This window comes from Hyalella azteca, unplaced genomic scaffold (genome assembly GCF_000764305.2).
Source record: "Hyalella azteca isolate HAZT.00-mixed unplaced genomic scaffold, Hazt_2.0.2 contig12078, whole genome shotgun sequence".
Lineage (NCBI taxonomy): Eukaryota > Metazoa > Arthropoda > Malacostraca > Amphipoda > Hyalellidae > Hyalella > Hyalella azteca.
Genome location: NW_025942046.1, coordinates 289,801 through 312,375, shown reverse-complemented (window position 1 = coordinate 312,375; position 22,575 = coordinate 289,801). Strand labels below are relative to the sequence as shown.

The 22,575-nt window shown below is 39.4% G+C and overlaps 2 protein-coding genes across 4 annotated transcripts; both read right to left on the bottom strand.

Moving 5' to 3' along the window:
* Positions 1-371: 371 nt before the first annotated feature.
* Positions 372-10,174, bottom strand: LOC108666681 (protein MCM10 homolog). 3 transcript variants are annotated; one of them, XM_018153598.2, is made up of 9 exons: positions 9,997-10,174; positions 5,518-6,469; positions 5,088-5,250; positions 3,998-4,144; positions 3,324-3,430; positions 2,900-3,080; positions 2,396-2,628; positions 1,850-2,024; positions 372-1,697 (listed from the first exon to the last, which is right to left on the bottom strand). In XM_018153598.2, the coding sequence occupies exons 2-9, from the start codon at positions 6,450-6,452 to the stop codon at positions 867-869; spliced, it is 2,772 nt and encodes a 923-aa protein (XP_018009087.1). In that variant the 5' UTR covers positions 6,453-6,469; positions 9,997-10,174; the 3' UTR covers positions 372-866. The 3 variants fall into 3 exon arrangements, with proteins under 3 accessions (XP_018009087.1, XP_047739088.1, XP_047739087.1); XM_047883132.1 differs by having other exon boundaries at positions 10,004-10,174; XM_047883131.1 differs by lacking the exon at positions 9,997-10,174 and adding an exon at positions 9,858-9,931.
* Positions 10,175-13,698: 3,524 nt separating this feature from the next.
* LOC108666674 lies at positions 13,699-20,734 on the bottom strand. The gene is made up of 6 exons (XM_018153593.2): positions 20,488-20,734; positions 19,478-19,659; positions 18,053-18,223; positions 17,050-17,219; positions 16,576-16,686; positions 13,699-14,962 (listed from the first exon to the last, which is right to left on the bottom strand). Exons 1-6 carry the CDS (start codon positions 20,498-20,500, stop codon positions 14,737-14,739), a joined length of 873 nt encoding a protein of 290 aa, XP_018009082.1. The 5' UTR covers positions 20,501-20,734; the 3' UTR covers positions 13,699-14,736.
* Between the last annotated feature and the right edge of the window lie 1,841 nt (positions 20,735-22,575).

Here is a 22,575-nt window from a genome sequence, read left to right as displayed (position 1 = left end):
TATCGTTAGAATTTTAGATATATTCTCTCGCACTCTTCTCAGCTCAGTCTTTTATCGTACTCGAACTTGAGGAACAAAACACCCTGCTAGAAAATATGCTCAATCATGCAACGTATGGTTCAATGAGACAATGCCACAATTTGCTGTCTATGAAGTGCTTTCAACTTCTGAGACAGTTGCTATAATAGTTTTGGAATATCCAAGTGTTTTGGTCAACATTACTTCGACAAAATGAGGATAGATTGCTTCAAGTTATTTCATCCTGCCCCGAATTAATCGTTCCAAAATTACAATTTGCTGAAATTGACGACTAAATCAAGTTTCAAATTCAGATACCAGTAAAAATTGAATGACGATAATAAAACTAACTCTCAGAAATGTGGCCAGAGATCACAAACATTTGATACATAAATTTCCGTTGAAGAATAACGATAAAATAAAAATCACACAAGAGAATCATGCTATAATGGTAATCAAGTTTCGTCCCAATCGTCAACTAGCCCTCTGAAGTGAAGCTACAGCGCTATTGTCAAGTAATTGCAGCATTAAATTGAAGGTGAAATTCAAACAATTGAAGATTAAAACAGCTAGCTAGTTGCCATTGATTGGAACAATGACTTCCTCCCATTCACATTAATGCACTTGATGGTAGTTCGCGTTAAGCATAAAATTTTGTACTTTCACTTACGTTTATACATTAATGTTTACTCGAATATTGATTCAGATTAATTCGATCTTCATCAATAAGCCATCAGTTTGAACAAATGTGGCTTTCAGCGATGCACGCCGGCACGCCACAAGCTTATTTTGCACGCCGGCTCCGGCATTTAGTTCGCATTTATGCAGGCAGGTTTAAGCATTAGAAATCATCCATCAATGTGAAGAAAAGCTTTCTCAGCACAGCCACCGAAATGCTTCTGTTCGTTGCCACGCAAACAGAGCACTTCGGAGTCGAGCACGGGCCCCTTCTTCTCTTTTCCCATGGCAACTCTGCGCCAAGATGTCTGTTCACAGTTGCCGCATGACTTGACTGGCATTTTTTCTAGGGTAACTGTTCTTTTTTTGCACTTGGAACACTCGAAGAATCTCTTGCTTGCCTTTACCGCTTTCACAACGTGGCCTTGGTCTTTGCAAAACTGACTCTGGAGTACAGCTTGATACTTACATTTGATACACACAACAGCGTTAGTGGGCACTTCCATAGTTGAAGCGAGCTTCTCTTCAAGTTTCTCCTTATACTCCAGTTTAGAATAATATTTGTCCATTTGGGCGTTTTCTACATCGTCCACTAAATTACTATGCTTAGATTTTCGCTCAAGCATCGCTTGTATTTTTTCATTATTAAGGTCAACACTGCCGAGCAATGACCGCGACTCTTCATCTTGCTTTTGCTTTTTACATGTTGCTTCCTCATCACTCCCGCTGGGACAGCCTGATTCTCTTAGCCTTTTCTGGACACGATCTTGAAACTGGGGGTCTGCCACTTTGTCCTTGCTTCTTATAGAGTTTTTCTCACTGGGCTGCAAAGCTTCGCCTTTTCTTTTGAGAATTGCTAGAGCTTTTGCTTTTACAGGATCGAAAGCTGACTTAGATGGCGGTGAGAGGTCAAAATCTACCAGCTGTCCCGGGCACAACCCGCGACCCAGGGTAGGAATGCTGGATGCAGATCCGGCAGTCAATGACTTCCGCTTGGCTTGCTGCAACAAGAGAATTTATTTAAAGACTTGCATATCGTAAAGACAGCCAAGAACTCAGTGAAATTTATCAAGTTTTCTACATTTATTGTTGAAGACATGACATTGACTTCGAGTATAGTAGTTGATTGGATGGCATGTCACGCAGTGCCTACCTCAATCTTGCGCTGCTGTATCTCCGAGTGAGTCATCTTCAGGAGATCTTTAGCTGTTACAAGCTTAGAAAGCCCATTGGCTTTCCTGGTCTCTTGAAGCTGCGCTTCGTCATCTTTGGCCTTATAACGTAGCAGGTTACGGGCGCCGGGAGTTGGTGCGAGGAGTCTTTCACCTCTGATTAGTGAATGGAAACCGTTAATTCAGGAGTATGTATGGAAAAAATAAATAAATGGAACCAGAAAACGTTCTTCTCTGGTGAATGCATAGAGAATTCAAGCAATTAGTTTCAGCAGTAGATCGTAACATACGGGTAACTGATGAATATTCACCTATGTAACAAGATGTAAAACCATAACCAGGCTAGAGAAGTTTTCTTTAACTGACATATTTTCTGTCATATGTAAAATATAGACAGAAACCAGCTAAACCACGATACACAGATAATAATTTAACGCAAGAAGAATTCAATTAACCACCACAAAAGAAAAAATAATCTGGATATAATTTCTGAAATTCCAAAATTGCATCCAGCCTCCCCTACTCACAAGGAATCATTCTCTTTGACCATATTCTGTACGACAGAAACCTCTTTTTGCGAGAGGTGTTTCAAGACGAATGAGTTCTTCTTGTCCTCATCCTTGAGCTGGTCGCTCTTCATTTTGAGCTTGAGAGAGCTGAGTGTCGCCAGGTCCTTGGCTCGGTGGGAAGTGTTCTGGCGGCCAGGTATGCTGGGGGCAGAGAGCGGTGCTCCAGTGAACAAATTCCCGCCATAGAATACCTGTAGACAGTTATGTAAAGTAATTGCAATTCGTACATTGTTTATGTTATCAACATGACGGTGTAAGCAGAAAACTTTCGTCCATCTTGAGTTGAGTTATATATTTAAAAGAAGTAATTGGAAGTAATACCAGCGGAATCGATCAAAATAACAATTTATGGTGGAAAGAGCAAACTATGATTAGCAGTAGTGATGCATACGCAATTGCCCTGATTGACACTTGTATTAGCGGCCCTAACGTGGAAAACTTGAATTGTTCGGGGCTCTGCACCTTGTCTTTGCCAAGAACTTTCTGTTTCAAGGACGAGGACTGAGGGCCGCGGGCCGAAAAGCTGCTCTGCAAGTCTGCCCGCTTAGACGATGTCTTTTGATACTCCCGCTGAACGTGGAACACACAAAACTCACACACCGATTTATTAACAAACTGGCGACATGAAGCGTTGGCTTTGGTCCTGCACACAAAATTTTGTAGACTGCTTATACACGGATTACACTTGATGCATTTGACGTACTATATTAGGCTCTAGGCTCAGATTAATTCAAGTTCAAACCAATAGAAACTTATATCGCAAGCCTATCGAAAAACTATGATCACTGATCAACAATCATATACACAGGTTTAATAATGGCAAAATTTGCGGTTAACACGTCATATTTTACTTAGATTTTTTATAATACATCTCAGTGCCACGTACCGGCCTTTGCACCAGCCTAGATCTCTGGCAGTTCCCATGAGCATGAGATTCATTGCATTGTTGATGGATAACGTCACTAGGTTGGAGGAAGAGTCGCCCTGACGGTCCTAAACAGGCAATAACAAAAAAAATAAGCTTAAGTAGTCGTGATGAAATATGAGGTGAATTATAAAAAAAGTATAATCCCGCTTGATGGCTGGGAGGAAACATATAGGAAGTAATCAACAGACTCGCCCTGACGGTCCTAAAAAGACAACAAAATAATAACCTGTAGTAATCGTGATGAAACATAAGGTGAATTATGAAAAAGAGATAATCCCGCTTGATGGTTGGGAGGAAACGTATAGTAAGTAGGTAATCAACAAGGTAAGTTTCTCAGGGTCAGGACGAAGCATAGAATCTTATGAGTCTGAGGACAATCTAATACCAGGTAGAGTTTTAAGGCATAAGATATGAGAAGCCCAAGCTCAAGTCAATGATATATTAAGATTATAGAAAAAATATAACTCGGTACTCACTGCAGTGAGCGAAAGAGCGCGCATTTTCTCGTCGAAAAAAAGTTGAGACAGGACAGGCAGACAGACAGACGGACGAACATGGCGAGCACAATAGCGCCTTTTTTCCATAAATGAGAAAATGCGCTAAAAAGACTTTACAGTACAATGTTGAGTTACCTTCATGATTTGTGCATTGAGTATGGCAACAACGCTGCCCACTGTAGTCTTCCACAAGCCAGAGTGAGCACCTGAGAAAAGGAAGAGGCCAACCGTCTTGGTACAGTCACGTAGGTCGGTCAGCTGCCAAACTGAATACTGGGTGCCCTGAGAATAACGTGGCATACAAATAAACATGTAACAAAAATTGCAGTCGGAGTCTATGTTAGACCAATGAGAAAACACCTAAGCAATAATATTTTTGCATAATAACTACTCACTAAATTTGTTTCCATTACTTGGTGTATGGTTGTTGAAAAGAAGAAATACATTTACAATAAATACACTGAAGTTGTTATAGAGCGACAGAACAAGCTTCTTCATTTTTTTCACATTTTGCAATAACCCCAAACAAAATATACCTACTATACTAGTCATAGCTTCTAATTCTTGCAATCAGACACTAGAGTGGCTTACAAGGTTTGAAAGGTTTTTTCTACAGGTGCAAAGATACCGTATTCTTCATTTATACAAATAATCATCTTGACTTTCTGAAAATGGCTGTTCATGAAGTGCATCAGCCTATGGCGCAATGTCATAATCCAACTTCTTGTCTATTTTGGTGGAGCATAATTGTACAAGGTTTTGGTCATAATCCAACTTATTCCCACCTCATTCAGCAGCAAGCATTCAAGCTGAACAGCTCAACTTCTTGATACATGATAGTAACTTTAATATTATTTTTAGAAATTACATTATTAAATACCTATTTTATTTATCGTCTGCTTGAAATTGTTGAAAGATTGGTTTGACTGACAGACATTACATACATTGTAGATTTAGTTGTGTAAATTTATTATACTTGTATTCTATTAATTCTCAAGTAGATGATGGAGACAAACGCAAAAACATATTCAATGAAAATATTTTGTTGGAAGTTTCTTTGCCACTAAATTTCAAATTCATGACTTTTAGTTAAGGTTGATAAAATATTTTCATTAATTGGTTGGTCAACTTATAATCAGCCTATGCTGAATGGTGCTCAGAAAAGAAGTAAATACATTAATAAAGTGAAAATATTAGTATTTCCATTATTAGTATCTTATATTACTTTTTGCGAGGTTTTAGGAGGGGTTTTGGCAACAAGAACAGCAATGGTGACCCAATCCCCTTCTATTTCTCCTCCTCGCATCTGAAGAGGAATTGTCGAGAAAGATACAAAGCGGCGACCCTCCATGCGCTCCTGCATCTGAGATGCTGACACTTGCGGAGACCTGAAAAAGTACTAACATGAATTTCAAAAAGTTATAATATAGGTATTTAAATCTAAGCTGTGACAGTAAACTGTATAATAATAATAACTAAGAAAACAGAAACATAATAGTTAGTAATAGTTAAAATTTAATATGAAAAAAATAGGACAAAATTTTCCTCTTAGATCATTGCTAGGCAAAAAAGTTGAGTCCATTAATCCTATAAAGAATATTATGGTTATGCTTATTCATGCTGATAACTGTATGATACAAACGAAATATACTCACACAACAAATATACCAGAGTATGCACATCTGACAGCATTTTTCTCAGCAGGAGTCATTTTAGTTAAACTGCCCCCAGCAGGCACAAGAGATCCACTAGCCTCCTGCCAATTTTGATCATTTTTAATTTTTTTAACAACTTGTTGACGCTTTGCAGCCAGTGCCTTGAGAACTTCAAAATTGTCAGATTTTAGGACTTGGTGTGAAGCCCCACCATCCTTGCCTGCTGAAGAGCCCGGATTCAAATTAGTTCTTCCATTTAAAGAGGATGAACTTTGTCCATTGTTAGCACTTTTCAAGTTTTTCAAAAGAGCATGTCCATATGAATTATACCGAGATTCAAAAGGATTTTTATTATCTTCATCATCTTCAGAGTCAGTATCACCCCCATGAAGCAGGCTTCTATTTTTTTGCTCTTTCAAACTCTTGAGTAGGTTAGCATGCTCCTCCATAGAAAGCTTTCTCTGTGTTTCTTTGCTAACAGTTGGAATTGTTAACTTTGTGAATATTCTGGAACACCCATCACTGCTAGTGACGTTCAGCTTCTTCTTTTTAGCAAGCTCAGCCTTTAGAGCTGCCATTTTTGCCTCCATTTGCCTAAGCTCCCTCTCCAAAGGATCTACTGATTCTAGTGCTACATTCTTAGAAGGAGGTGCACTTTCATTATCTATGCCAGAGGCTGAAGAGGATGCAGATTTAGATAGCATCATTTGATCTGAAGCTCCCTCCTGACTCTCATCATTATCATCATCTGACATGTCCAAGCCTAAAGCTGAAGAACTAATTGCAGCCTCAGCAGAAATGCTCTCTAGAAAGGACTGAGAGTTTTTTTGGCATGCAGTTCCCCCAGTTGTGATGGCACCATCTATCTCAGGATCATCTGCGTCCAATAGCTCTGCCAAAGTATCCATGTCCAGTTCATCATCAAAGTCCTCCATGGCATTAGAAGTAGCTCCTGAAAGAGGGAACATACAGTTAGCTTATAAACAATAGAGCTATAATGAAGCTTTGAACTTAAAGCATTGAAAAAATTTGCTTACTGTCTAATGGGGTAATAAGGGATGGGCAAGGTAAATCAGGACACTTGTCCCACAATTTGTAGAAATGTAGCAGTTGAACTAATAAAATCATATATTTATGACCTCTAAAAAAATCCCTGAAAAAAATGTGGAAAAACAACATTTTGGAAAAGTACTTCTGCTAACTTGCTAAGCCACAGCATTGGAATTTTCCTACTTGTTTCTGAAATCTCGAGGGTCAGGTGTGACAAATTTTTAATACCTACATAATCTCTAAAAAATATTTCATTTATTATATTTTATTATAGCAATTAAAATTCGTTGCACTTTTATTGAGAGCAGCAAAGACATTTTTGGCTACATTTGGAAACTTGCAGCCTGATCATGCACTTTTCTTAACATTTAGATAGGAGGTAAATTATCTGGTGGGAATGTCGCGGTTCCAGAAATGGTGGGAAAGTTCTAGTCTCAGCTGGGCAGCCCTAAAGGGAGATGTTTTCCAGGCTTGTCAGCTAAGGTCTGTAGTCTGTATAATCTAATTTGTTAAAGAACTCCCCCACCCTCCCCTCTTTCAAGTTTCATGATCTGTCCTGAACGCATAAATCAACGTAGTACAGAGATGACTTTGGTACCGTTGGATAGAGCAGAATGTCACCTTTAAGATGAGACTAAAAACCAGAAAAGCCCAAATTCAAAAATTTTGGCCAGACGCTCCCCTTGTTGTTACGTTACCACTTACAGGTACTTTTTCATGTTCCAGTTTGCTTACAATTGATTTTATGTTTCACCTTCCCTACATGGAAGTCTACATTAATATACCAATCTCAAAAATAATCCACATATATATACAAATAAAAGACTGGTATTTTATATGTATATGTGGATAATTTTTGAGATTGGGAGATTAAAGTAGATATCCATGTAGGGAAGGTACCTAAAACATAAAAGTAACTGTACATTTTATTTACTATATGTAACCCGTACTAGTTCGGTTGGGTTAATTGCAATAAAGTTGCATTGATATGTTTTGAAAATGTTTTATTATCATTAAATGTTTACGAGTAAATCCCAATAGCAGAACTGCCAGAACAATAAATATTCAGAGATTTCCAATAATTTTGGCCATTGTAGCGGCTAGTAATGTAGCCGTGTAGCGGCACTACATTTTACTGTAGCGGTAGCGATAGCGCTCGGCCGCTCGCTACAATCTAGTGGGTGTCTTGTAGCGGTAGCCGGTAGCGCCCGCTACATGCGCTGCTACATTTCAAAGTAGTGCTGCCCAGCTCTGTGAATACACCAGTTCCAGTTGAAGACTGAACTAAACACTGCACTGCATGCTTCAAACTTTGAAATCAAGTTTTATTTCAAGTAAGTTAAAGATGCCAGACACTTTTATTTTATGTCAGGCACCTTACAAATTTGGAATAGCCTTTGGGTATAATTTTCAGAGATGGCATACGAATTCAATGACAAAGACCTTCAAAATGAGCCCAAACTTATCTATGAAATGTTCCATAGTGAGAAGTTAGGGTAAACGCGGTATATTCCGACACATTAAGGACGCATCGAGAAATGAAAAACTATAAAAAAATAACCGTATGCGTTACTCCAGTTCTGTTTGCTTTATGTGACTCGCAAAACACCATACTACGCGCCAGCAGCGATGAAATGTCACAAAATGTTGCCATATTTATTTAAAAGCCTTTAGAATGCAAACCTACCAAATCCCTATATTCCGACACTGTGTGTGGCAATATTCGGCACGTGGTGAGGCGTATTCCGTCCGCGCTTCAAATTCTACTGATACGTAATGCCGTCATCCACGTGTTCGAATTCCGTTCGCTGTGTGAGCTGTATTGGAATACAACAAGGCTTTGAATTAGAACACTAATGAATAATGAACACTACTTAATTATGCTTTTAATTAACAACTATTAAGCTTTTAATTAAGCAAATTTTAATTGTTGTACATAGCTTGGAACGATCTGTGTGTGTCCACTGTCCAGTTCAAGTTGTGACGGTATTAGTTTTCATGTGTCTAAATCCATTTCTCAACTTAATCATCTATTAATATATTTACCACTTGAAATCAGCAAATACAAGTATACTTAAAGGATTCCTAATATATTCACAGACGTATTTAAAAGTCTCAAACCATAATATTCTTCCTATACAAACAGTTAGGGTAAACGCGGTATATTCCGACATCATAGGTAATTCCGTCACCTCTCCAGCTTTTCCTTTATATTAAGCTTTGTTTTAGTTCCATGCGTTTTTTGATAGTTGAAATGGTGACGTCATGCATTTGCGAGTCAAAATACTGCCAAAACACTAGGTCTTGGCCATCTAGTGGGAAAATATTGAGATCCAAAGAGAGACAATGCATGCCATGTGGTGAGATCATTGAAAAATGTGTCAAATTTGACAGTTGACATGGCTCTACCAAATAGTGAATAACTTAAGCTTTGTACAAAAATTGAAATTTGCTTAATTAAAAGCCTAATAGCTGCTAATTAAAACGTAATTAAGTAGTGTTCAATATTCGTTAGTGTTCTAATTCAAAGCCGTGTTTTATCCCAAATTCCCAATACAGCTCACACAGCAAACGGAATTCGAACACGTGGATGTCGGTAATACGTATCAGTTAAATTTGAAGCGCTGACGCAATACAACTCACCACGTGTCGGATGTTGCCACACAAAGTGACGGAATATAGGGATTCGGTAGGTTTCCATTCTAAAGGCTTTTTAATAAATATGGCAAAATTTTGTGACGTTTCATCGTTGCTGACGCGTAGTGAAGTGTTTTGAGAGTCATGTGAAGGCAACAGAACTTACGTAACACATACGGTTTTTTTTATAGTTTTTCATTTCTTGATGCGTCCTTAAAGTGTTGGAATATACCGCGTTTACCCTACCCATGATGTCGGAATATACCGCGTTTACCCTATTACCAAAAAATGTTCAAAACTGTCCCTCATTGGCTCATTATAACTTTATTAGCCTTCTTTGTTTGATGTTAATCAAAACACTTGTTTCTAATCATCTAATGCTCTTAGCTCTAGGCCTACTAGTAGGCACTAGGCTACCTAGTACCTACTAATATAGCTATTATTTTAACTGGGTAGGCTAGCTGCCTAGCACTGTAGGCTCCGTAGCGCGGTAGCGGTAGCTAAGTCATAAGTGTAAATAGGTTTCAACTTATAAAACATATTTGAATGCCTAATGCCTATACTCAATTACTCATTAATGTATTAAATTGGAACATATAAGCCTGAACACTTATTTAAATAAATAATTATTATTCGTAATCATTTTCTCTAACCTATGTCATTATCAATTGTCATCATGGCATGAGCGTCAGCGTCACGGCGTCTAGGTACTCATTGTTGAAGCAGTAACAACTAACAAGTTTTACTACAAGCAGGGGCACCAAGAAGAAAGTACATCATCTGCCAACTTACCCAATACCTTGCTTTAAATTGCAGCAAGCACACGGTCCGGTATCCCGAATGTAACCAAATAATGACGAGGCTCGATGGTATGGTAGCTTAATTAAAGTTAAATAACCCGCCTTCTTGTGTCACGTAACAGAATGCAGAATTTGGTTTTCCGCGAGACCTCGACCAAAAATATTATATGGTCTCAAAGCGGAAAGGAGGATTTGTCTCTAATCCGTTCGCATATTAATAGAAAGGAAGTAAATTTGTCTCTTATATATCGATATAGAAGAAGCGTAAGGCCGATATAAAAGATAACTTCCGTTTCAGGCGCCGAGAAATATTTGAATTAATGAGAAAAGGTAGTTTTGTGGGATGTATGCAGGTGAATACAATAGTGACATTACGGCTGAGAAATGTGGTGACAGACTTATGATTATGGTGACATCTTGAAAGCTCTGTAAATGACTACGCAGGTCATTTGTAGCCTGTCGCTCATGGATCATAAATATATTCTATTATAATCCGCATTTATAGGCGTCACTTGTTTCATACATAAAGGTAAGCGATGCTCAAAATGCTTTTATATGCTAATGATGGATTGATGGTACGAGAATAGTAAAAAAAATTCTAGAATACGCTGCTTTTCGGAGACCACCACTGCCTAGCTTCGAATGGACCATCATGATCCCTTCCCTCAAGAACGTAGCCTCGAACACTTCTGGATAATCACATTAGCAGCCGCAAGTCAAAAGACAGACGACATCCATTGATGTTGATGAATCAGCCTACAGGAAATCAGCCGTCTATACTATGGCAAAGCATCGTCTTAAGACGCGCGAAGAAATTCTGCACCACTCGGAGAGAGCGTTGGAGTTTCTGTGAATATGATGCCCCCCACTGACCGTATTCTTCTCTTTCATTGAATCAGCACATGATCTTGGAACCAAACTAAACTATCCGAAACCTAACATTAGATGCTGTGAATAAGGTAATTAGATGCTGTGAATAAGGTAATTTAACGATGACAACGATTCATTATTTATCTGCGGCCTGGTGGTGCACGGCAGGTTTCATGCGATTCCCCTGGCAGTGGTGCACGTCTACGCTTCCGCCAAGATTCGAGCAGTTTTTTTAACGGTTTTGACTGTTGGCTTTGTTGGGTTTTGAGTAATGACTCCTGTCCAGCTTTGTGAGCCTTAATTAATGATTTTTAAGTTCAAAAAAGATCTCATTGGGGGCATGTTTCACTCGTGTATTCGTTTCAAATCGAAGTTTCAAAATTTAGATTAACACAAAGTGAAAAGTTTAAATTTAGTGTGGTAAGTGATGATACATCATTGTGAATTAAAAAAAATTATATAAATTAATATGTAACGCATGGCAGACTGTTTCATAGGTTTGACTCAAAACACCCTTTCCTTCAGGGTCATCTCGCCCCAAATCCATAAGCTGAAGCACGCTTAACTTCGACAATCTGTAAAGCATAATTTTGATTTCTACGGTAACCGTTCATTGCTCATTTATTCAGTAGATTAATTTTCGACAACTGCATAATAGCGCAATTGAATTGAAATCGCAAAAATTGTAATTATAAAAAAAAACTCATGCGACGAAAGAGTTATACTGTAGACAGGGTAGACAACAGGAGGGAGTAGTGAGTTGCGGGTTTGATCACCAGCTTTCTGTGACATTTCTGGTCAAACTGATGAGGTGGCCAGATACTTGAGAACAGAAATAACGGAGCAGTGAATAGCGAGATTGAAAACCCAGCAAGCTGAATATATTCAGAGGTATCTAAAATCTGTGACGGGAATGATTTTGTCTTGTCAACGCTGACAGTTCGGAAAATATCGAATTCAAGTTTAAGCTTTTCCGAGAATTCAAAGCTGTTTCTTGAGATGCACGTTGTTAATACATTCTCTAAATGTATTTAGTGCCCGGTAATGATGATATAAACGAAGTGTAATTCGTAAATTCAGATAAAGACATTCTGTTTTACCAGATAGAAATATATTGTTTAACAGATGTCGGGCAGTTGAAGGAAAACAATCTAAATATTTCACTTCTTTATTGGAATTTCTTAACAAATTGGACATCATTTAGGTGACGAACATGAGAGGCACATGTACAACTATATGGATGCTGGGACGAGGTGGATATTTCGATTCGAGATGTATGTCAACAAAAAGAAAATTTTTATATAGCTTGTAGCTTCCTAGTCATTTGCTCACAAAGGATGTGAATTTCTTTGTCTGTCATTCTTCATCGAAGGGAAAATAATTTAACGTCTCCATTCTTCATCGAAGGGAAAATAATTTAACGTCTCCTTCTTGCGGTAGTTGGGCCCGGAACTGCTTCAGGTCCAGTTTGGGTTCCTCGTCCACGAATTGCGATATTTCCTGCAGTCCTGCATGCAACGACGCCATTGCTAATGTCGGGTCAACTTCTTGACTAGTCATGTGACTTCTTATTAAACTATCCATTTTCTTCAAGTAATTATCATATTTTTTTTCAACCTCCAAGTCGGCAGTCCAGGTGAGCTTCGTGTGGATTGCTCTCCGGGGGAGCGGGAGTAGTGAATATTTTGGGGTTGATGTGTCACAAGCTCTCGCTTGTGTCTATTCCAGTTCTGGTTGGGGAGACTATCTGGTACACTCGAGTTAAAGACTACCCCGGCAGTGTTATCAGTGGGCCTATGATACTGTCAGTCGTCTGTGACTCGACAGTCGGCTATCTATACTCCTCCAAAATCATCGACATATTGCTTTAGCTATTAAGTTAAGTATTAATTTTTGTCTATCAGTTTATATGCAATTAAAATGACTGTTTACCTCGTCCCTTATTACCCACCGTTTCGATTGATGCCGTTCAGCCTCATCGATACCCTTCCATGCATTTTTCTCGAATTGATGAATGTGTAAGGCATGTTTGATCAATTTAAAGCTCTGAACCGAGATTCTGGTGAACTTAATTTTAATTCTAACTGATTGAATGATAACATATTTTCAGGTGATGTCTGATAAATTTATTCATGTATTGCTTTGATGTTTTTTCTCTGAAATAAGACCATTAAAGAGAAACTACAAGAGTTGACCTCCTCTGACAATCGCATGTAAAAATTAAATTGGTACAAACTCTTCATTATGTATGGTGTGTATGGAAACTTTTATGAGCATCAAACTCGAAACGTTAAAAATTATTTCCTCCACCGATAATTTTTATTTCATCTAATACTATATTACAAAAAAGTCCTCGCAATTTCAACGTATTTGGAAAGCAATGATACAGAAGTTTTTTAATGTTAGCGTGTTCTCACGAACTTGTGTCGGAGTAGTTTGAAAGATTGCAGCTTAATTAGTACATCGGTCCCTTCAATAGCTCAATCTAACGTGAAATTGTACCCCAAAGCGTTACTACCGAAAGTAGTAACGTTGGTATAAACTTCTAAAAATTCACCAAAATAATTTTAAATGAGACTGTAAGTTAGTCCCTGCAAGAGAACAGATGGTTGTTTTCTTTTATTCTTTATCGGGTTTGTCTCTGCGTAATTATGGTTCTGGGCGTTATTTTAGTTAGGAGTCTTTTGGACTTAATTTCTGTCTGCACTTATCAGTATCACATTGTAAACATTGTCCAAGCGCATCCATTTATTGCTTTGTACAACACTTACTTTATATTACGAGGCTTCAAAATGAATGAGGAAAATAATTGAACTACGAAACAGCAAGCTCATTACAAATTTACTGAAAACTTACATTAATGAGTGTTTTTGCTGTTTATATGACTTTCTATTGGAAAATGTAGCTTAATTAAAGACTATATCCACAAACGCGTTCTCAGGATTTACGGGGATTAGATTTTCTGAAATAATTACCATGTTCATGACTGGACTACTGAGCACATGCGCCTAGAGGAATTCCAGTCGCAAAAAAAAGGTTACTGAAATTATCTTATTATTAAACATAACTTAATAACTAAATAAATAAATAAATTAATATGATATAATAGGCTAAATTGTATGACTCATTCAGGCTATGATTTCGAATTCAGATATTGCCTTGATAATTGCTAAGCCACAGGATGTATTCACTTCAACATTTCGTCATCGACACGAGTTGGACATGAACCGCTTAAGCCCAAGCCAAACGAAGACCTGTTTGAAGTTCCATGATGTTGAAATGGAACTCATTAAACAATGCAATGTTTAATGAGCATGGACCACAGCCACACATGAAATTCCGAAAGTCAGCAGTAAATCTACAACAAATGCACTGTTTTGGTGAAAGTTGACTGCTGTGTGGACCTGTTGAGAAGCTCTTGCAATCGCCAACTACAAAATATAGTAAAAAGTTGAGTACTTATGTATAATACTTTTAATCGTAATTTGAATAGCTGTTTTCAGCATCTTTAACGCCATGAACAATCCAATTATTTAGTTGTCCGATTTTTAGTATTATAAATCTTGCATATTAACATATCAGCCTATACATATAGTCGTTAACTTGTACTTTCCTCGACTGAGTGTACTGAAATCTTGAGCTATAAAATTGTAACCTTTCTCATTTTGCCTTCCAAAATGTCTCTTTTCGCGCTTTATCTTCAAATGTCGTTAAGTCTTAAGGTTTTGAACGTCTTAATTACCACTGTGCGCCTTTAATAATGAGGCGGCATTTGAAGGTTTTCCACACAGATTACACCCTCAACCGCCATGATACGTCTCAATATATGAAGCTGCAGTGTCTAGATGCTTTATATCGAGACCTACGAATTAAAGTCCTGCACAAATTTCAACATTGAAAGCAGGGACATAGGGCACTGAGGGAAGGTAGCGGCGCAGTCCGCACCAGTGCGACCTGCCGCCACAGCGTCTAGGTAGCTGACGGCCGAGTCCTCCCCGTCAAAGGGCGCGTCTTCTGAAAACTTGCGGGAAATCGTGTCGAGGGGGATGTCGTTAGGGAACGGCGCGTAGCTCTCCATCAGCACGTGCCTGCAATAGTGAGCTCATGAGAACCATTTCTGTCGTAACCGTCTATCTCAGAACTCAATCTCCCTTCAGAACAATCCATTCAGGCGTCTTCAAGGTTTGGTCATCTCGCCGGCCCTATTCAACCACTTCATCTCGGATATACCTGTACCGGCCCCCAATATTGCCCCATACGCGTACGACCTCACTATCATCGTGTCGTCCCCGAGGCTCGATGCAGCAGAGGCTGACTTCGCTGGGCTTCTCAAGGGCGTCTCGGACTGCTTGGACTCCAAGAAACTGACCGTGGCACCAGGCAAGTCTTCCCTCACGCTCTTCACCCCAGACACTCACCAATCCCGCCTACATCCATCTGCAACAATCTGCAATGACATCATCCTAATAGAAAAAAATCCTGGGCGTCACCTGGGACACCCACTACACGTTTTCTCCACATATCAGAGCCATAGCCATCAAAGCAACGGGGTCCTTCCGTATCCTACAAGCCCTGGCCGGCAATAACTGAAGTTTCTCTAAGGAGGGCATTATTGCCACCTACCGGGCAATCACGCGCCAGATCCTCAATTACGCTGCCCCCATCTGTTACTCTGTCGCTTTACGCACTGCAGTAGCAAGCCTCCAAACCATTCAAAACTCACCCCTGAGACTAGCCACCGGCTGCCTCAAAATAGCCCCAATTGCCCATCTCCACTGCATGTGAGACTGGCGTCCTTCTACTGCCCGCTCACCTAGACCTGGCCTGTGCCCAGTTCCTCGCCAGCGCCCTCCAACCCTCTCGTAATTCTTTCCACATTGCCTCTGCCCCTTCCCGGAGACCGCCCCATGAAAGCCTCCATCAAGTCGAGATTCGGCCACCTTGTAACGCCTTTCCTAACAGACAGCATCATGCCCGACGGTGCCTATGGGGAGGATAAACGTTCCCTCCGCAGGGAGATAGCCTCCCGCGTTGCGACGACTGCCGTTAACTTTGCAGCCTCACCACCACCGATTGCCCAGAAGAGACCTCGCTTTCTTGCTCCTACCGCTCAGCGCTATCCCAGCTCCGATCGGGATACTGCAGTTCTCTGAAGGTGTAGTTCCCTACACCTTCAGGGTCGGACGTTCCCCTAGCGTCGCCTGCCCGGAGTGCTGGGGTCCCCTCCAGTCCGTCCAGCATCTCTTTGCTTGACTCTTCTTCCCCACGTCCCTCAGCGTCTCCTCATTGTGGGACAGCCCTGTTGAGGCGGCGGCGCTCCTGGCCACCCTTCCTGCCTTCGTCCATCTCCCCCCTCTTCAGGTACCTCCCCCCGACCACCACCATAGCCTCTACCCCTGCGAGCGTGACGTCGGCGCAAGAAACAAAAACAACCGTCTTTATCCCTGGAATATCTCACGTTCACCTATGTAGTCCCATATCACCTTTTGCAAACCAGTCATCATTTTCTAAGACTATACTGCCCTACTAGTATACCTCACCTCTCTTACCACGCTTCTATCTATTCTTTCACAAACCACTTTTTCTGCACACAATTCCCTCACATCCTTCAGGAGATTAAGTCTTCCTTGCAGAGCATTTATCTCCACATTTACCCCTCCCCACCTTCAGTAGAGTATCACCTTCACCAAACGTCAATTACCTGACGGTGATGTCAACAAGCTCGCCGAAGAGGCCGCTGGACTTGAGGGCGGGTGCGGCCCCGAGCTCACACATCATCCTGTGCACGCATGCTGGCCCGTCCACACCAATCCTGGGGCGGAAGAAATCAAAAGTAAGTTTATATTGGCTTGCAAATCGTTATTGACGATTGTTACGTGTTACCATAATCTATTTCAAACAATACCAAATAAGGAATATTGAGTAAAAAAACAGTTCCGCAATTCGTAGAGACATCGAGAAAATAATGTTTTTTATGAGAAGGAAGACTTCTTACCGACATTTGCAAACATTTAAAAAGGTTTAGCTCTTCCATTGACTTCAAATATTTTATATAGGTCGAGTATCTTTGCTAAATTAGTGCGAATATAATATACTCGTCCGATTCTGCAACAAGGCAAGGAACGGTTTTCTCCTTAACACTTTGTCCCTTTGTTTTATAATAAGGGGTACTTACAAACTAACTATATCCTCCAGGGAAGACAGGAACGAATTTCTCTCTAGGCCTCTGTCCTTCAGCCTTAAGATGTCCTCTAGAAAGCCGTTCACTTGCGTGCCAAGGAAAAAAATCACGTTGGTCCTGTCGTAGAGCTCGAAGAGTGTCCACTTCAGCAAACGAATCTCAAACTGAAGAATAATAAATGGGAAATGTTTACCTTCATCCTTATTACTATTTGTACATCGATGATGGACAAATTTTGGCAACAATAATGTTGATAGGGTAAAATAGATAGGCACCGGAAAAATATCTTAAAGAGGTTATTGATATAGTGAACATTATTAGCTGCTCTTCAGATACGAATAGCATTTAAAGGGTTCAATTCATGCGTAGACGAAGTATGAGTCGCGAATCATTGGTTGGAACGAAGAGGTGAGAGGTAGGTTGCTAAATAAAACTGAAATGAACCATTCAACATTTTTGAAAATGAACCTCTATAACTTGCTCGAAGAGACACGAGTTGAACAAGTTTGCGATGCAATGTACCTGTGCCAGTCAGTCATATCTCAAGGAAATGCAGAAATGAATGACCTCGAATGTTGTAAATAAAACTTACGAAATCTTTACTTTTATTGCTTGTTCAAAATGTTGCATAATTAAACTACAGATATTTAGTTTCATTCAATTGTATACTCGAAGCCTGGATTTCAACTGGCAAAATATCCTTTCCTCATGCTAGCTTGCTCATAAAATGTCGACGTAATTAATAACGATGAGAGATGCCACCTGTGCAGTCTTCAACTTGAAGCAACAAATAACTGAAATAAGATACAAATTGTTCCTACAACAAATAGGTAATTTGAAATAGTAGTCTAAATAACATATTCACGACTTACATGTTTCTTCCTGTTTCAACGTATAAATGAGATAAAGGTCTCATTTGTACATTTATACATATTCACCAATAATATTTATTGATTGTCTCTGGTATGAATGGTTGATCATCCGATGCAATACACACCCTCAACCTAGGGCGGCGCCCTTGGAAGCTGAAGAAGAGGGAGCGCAGCATTGGCTTGCTGCTTGTAGGGTCTGGAGAGTCAAGACTTTCGGGGTCGACCAGCGAACGGCCCATGGAGGTGTCGTTCAGCTCGGGGTACGATGGCCGGGTGGTGTAACCTTCGTCTTGTCCCTGAGGGAACCACAGTCGTTAGGCAATTGTTGCTTCTTGATAACTCAAGCGTTAGGAAACAGAGAATATTTCAAAGCATTTAAAAGCTAAATTTGAGAAAAATGAGGGGATTCAATATCCAAGAGCATTTGGTAAACTTGGTGGTTTTTGAAGGTATCTGCTTCGCCTACTCCAGTATTTCTTTTTATCGAGACATGAACTCATCTATGTAAACACAAGATATCAAAAATAGTTTAAATTAAATCAAGATAATGGAAATTAACTCGTCTGACCTCAAAATCTAGTAGTCTTGTGAGAGCAAAATCAATAGAAATAAATTTCCTCTGTTAATCTAATTAATAATAATTTTAAAATGAAACTGCTAATATCTGCTATAAGTTGAATAATCTAGTCTTCCAAATCTTGCCAATATATTCAAAATTGCCGCATTACAAGATCCGGAACCATCCAATCAAAAATACTTAGGATTTCTTTACTCCGCCAGCCAATCACGTGCGGCTCATCAAGTTAACTCACAAATCTCTGGTGAGAAATCTCCCGCTACGCACACTTAACCCTCTACCGCAGTATGTCACTCTCTGGGAACATAACTTTCAACTTAAATTATACCTAAACCATTGAGTGTAGCAACCTGAGAACGTTTCTACGCAACAGAGAACATTTTAATGTTGTCGTATGTGGCGGCAACCATCAGTGCAAGTAATTTTACGCTCACTAGAACGTATCCTTTTTGGGAAGTAGGTTCGTGACCATATTGCTCCGGTTACTCATGTCATGCGGTAGAGGCTTAAGCGAGTTTTTATAGCACGGCCCAGGTCAACTATTCATGCCAATTTTATTCATATCGTAGTCTGAAGCGCAGGCCTTCAATTTTGGGATTACTACATATATCTTTTGTCGAAATACTTATTTAAATTTCGTGTATACTGATTAGATAATATAATTTGACACTGCTAGAAAATTTCGTCATTGATCGGAAAAACTGGGATTGAAAATTTGAATGAGGTTCTTCTGGGCAATGTTTCAGGCATAAATATAACATAAAGGCGAAAGTTTTTCATCTGAATAAATAGAAATGCCTGACAAAATTAGATGGTATTAGAAAGGTAGCCAGCTCGATTAGAAGTTCCTCCCATCTTACAAACTATACTATACTATACTATACTATACTATACTATACTATACTATACTATACTATACTATACTATACTATACTATACTGTACTATACTATACTATACTAAACAATGCGCACGTCAACGAAGGGTTGCTGCTCCGTAGAGTTTGTGGAGTTGAAGTGCCTGCCCAAGACGGCCTCGTAAGGGTCGATTTCTAGCAGAGCCCACGACATGGCTGCCAAGAAGTCGTTTTGTAGGCGACTTTCCAGAGAAGAAGTCGCACAGCATGGATTGCTGAGCACCGCCAGCACACACAGCACTGGTGAGGTAATGGCAGCAGCACTGCAGGTTATTATAAAAAAAATATATAAAATAAAAATATATTTTGAAAAATGAATGGGTTATATTGTCCAAATAATTGTCTGGGGCTATACTTTCAAAAAAAGTTAGGAGATCGTAAGTTCATTAGCCAATCATTGACGGCCTTTCTAGCAAAATCCACCAATCATAGACAAAAAAATAGAACGTAAGTGCTTACGTTAACTTAGCGAGTTTTGTAAGTATCGCCCCTACTAATATATGAATATCTATCGCCTCTTTTTGCCGTTAGCACTGATGCGCCTTTTTTCCTGGCTAAACTGCGTCAGGATGATCTGCACAAGGGCATATTGTGCATTACTACTTAGAAAAAGCTAAACGTACATATTTCTTTGAGTGTTGTTATCGAGTATAATAACCGTAATTACCTCACCATGCGGGAGGTATTCCAGCACTTGGTCATAATGGCATACGAAAACCCAATAGAGAATATTTTGGGTAGTCTATAAAGACATTAAACAATGTATTTCTTACCTAGGCTTTCATCATTTAATAAATGTTCTCAGAAATTGCTCATACGAAGTGCAGGAACTTTAATTAACTCCATCTGACGGTGACAGAATAATTATTGTCGTGACTCTCAGTTCTTAATTTTAGAAAAAGGAGCTGCTAATTCAAATGTTAAAACAATCAAAGACACTCTCTTCAAATTAAATTTGAAACACATTAATTAGCGTCGGTCGGATATGGTACCATCAAACAGAAATATTGCGCAGTTTCACTCATGGGGATAGGTATGATGTTTTTCCTACGAGTACGTTATACTCACACAGAATCTGCATCGTTACAGAACAAACGTCGGAAGTTCTTTTTCGAAGTCTCAATCTTCAAGTCCAAATTCTAAATCCCTTTTTCCAGTCAGCTTAGCTTTATTTTCTTTATGTTAAAAACTAACGAAAACTAATCACCAAAATTAATAATTTACGATGACGTTCGTTTAACATAGAAACTTCATCTCATATTTGACAAAACGACAAGCAGACGAGAAGGCGAGAGATAGGTTTACTCAGGACTGAGGTCACTTCCCAAGTGAACCAAGAATTACAAGTCAGTTAAGCAAAGGCTTGAGTGCCCCACTTTTCTTCATTGACGCACGGCCACTGAATTAAAATCTAACACACAGACCAGTTGCAGCAAGGAATTTATTTTCTGGTCCAATACCAGCCGGCAGTGTACTGTCTTTCTGATCCAATACTATGGTAACAGTGTGCATTAATTCGCTCAGCATAGGTAACTCAGAAAAAAATTTGTCTAGAATGTGTTCCTGTGTATAGAAGTATTTCCATAAAACTGCAGGCAATGTTCCCATAGAATACATTGTAGTGATTGGTTCAGATACGATGAAAGTAATCAACGTAAACAAAGTAGATTATCTACCAAGAAATTTATTTTATATCGCTAAACTGCAAGAGCAGGACAAATATTTCATTAAGTATAATGCTAAGTTGATACATAATGTCAAACTTGGTTTCATAAGGAAGTATTTTTTATAGTACCTCAGAGCTGGATCACATATTGCAATATGCTTGTTACAACACACGTACGGCACTGTCAGGCCTCAGCGATTACCTGTATATCGAAGTAACTCTCCGGAATATTGATAATTTAGAGTAACATCTTCAGGTGTGCGGAGCAAGGTGAGGCAGAGGTTCCGGTATAATGAGTGCAGTTCTTCTTCAGCCTCATGAGGCACGTGAGGCGAGTTGGGGTGGCAGTTCTTCTTCAGCCTCATGAGGCACGCGAGGCAGGTTGGGGTGGCAGTTCTTCTTCAGCCTCATGAGGCACGTGAGGCAGGTTGGGGTAGCAGTTCATCTTCAGCCTCATGAGGCACGTGAGGCAGGTTGGGGTGGCAGTTCTTCTTCAGCCTCATGAGGCACGTGAGGCAGGTTGGGGTGGCAGTTTATCTTCAGCCTCATGAGGCACGTGAGGCAGGTTGGGGTGGCAGTTCTTCTTCAGCCTCATGAGGCACGTGAGGCACGCGATAATTTGAGGCCACGATACAACTAGCATATCAAGGCCCTTGATCGCTCCGTAAGCGATCCAAGAAGCTCACTAATGCTGCAAGTTTAGGGTTTGAACTACAGTTAAATCTTGATATTTATTGAAAAATAAAAACCGATTTTACGAATTTAGTTTCGTGTCATATATAATGAAATGCAGTTGAAAGCCAAATTTTCGGTTCACGATTAAATTTATCATTTAACACACATAGAATTACATTATACTTTTAACAACAATCGTATACAACTTGAAGTTTGTATGAAATTTAGTACCTATAATTTCAAGCTTTGATTTTCTGATAAACGTTGAAAAATGCTTGTTTATATGATTTTTTACTGTTTTCTGCAAACTAACATATTGTCTGAAAATGATATTTAATCTTTAATTTATTTAGTTTTTTCAAATTAACTGAATGGGCCTCAGATTTTTGTAAAACCTCCACAATAATAACTAATACAAAAGTAAAATTTCGTGTGAACCTACGAATTGAACGACAGTTAACCGCTTTAGTGCTACTTTTCACCCCACAACACCGAGTAAACGAAGAAGCTCAACGAATTAAATTGCACACGTCAAAAGTTATTACAAATGAACTGTTCATTAATTTGAAGAAGTGACTAACAAGTTTAACCAGCGTCGAGCAAGTTTAAGTAGCCTCTAGTTATTTGAAGGAGCGCCCATTAAGTTGAAGAAGCGTCCATTAAGTAGAAGAAGCGTCCATTAAGTAGAAAAAAACATGCATTAAGTTAAAGAAGCGTCCATTAAGTTGAAGAAGCGTCGGCTGAGTTACAGAAGAAATAAATAACTGTGTCACTGCATTTTTACAGTGGCGGGCTCATCAGTACCCACGGCCAAG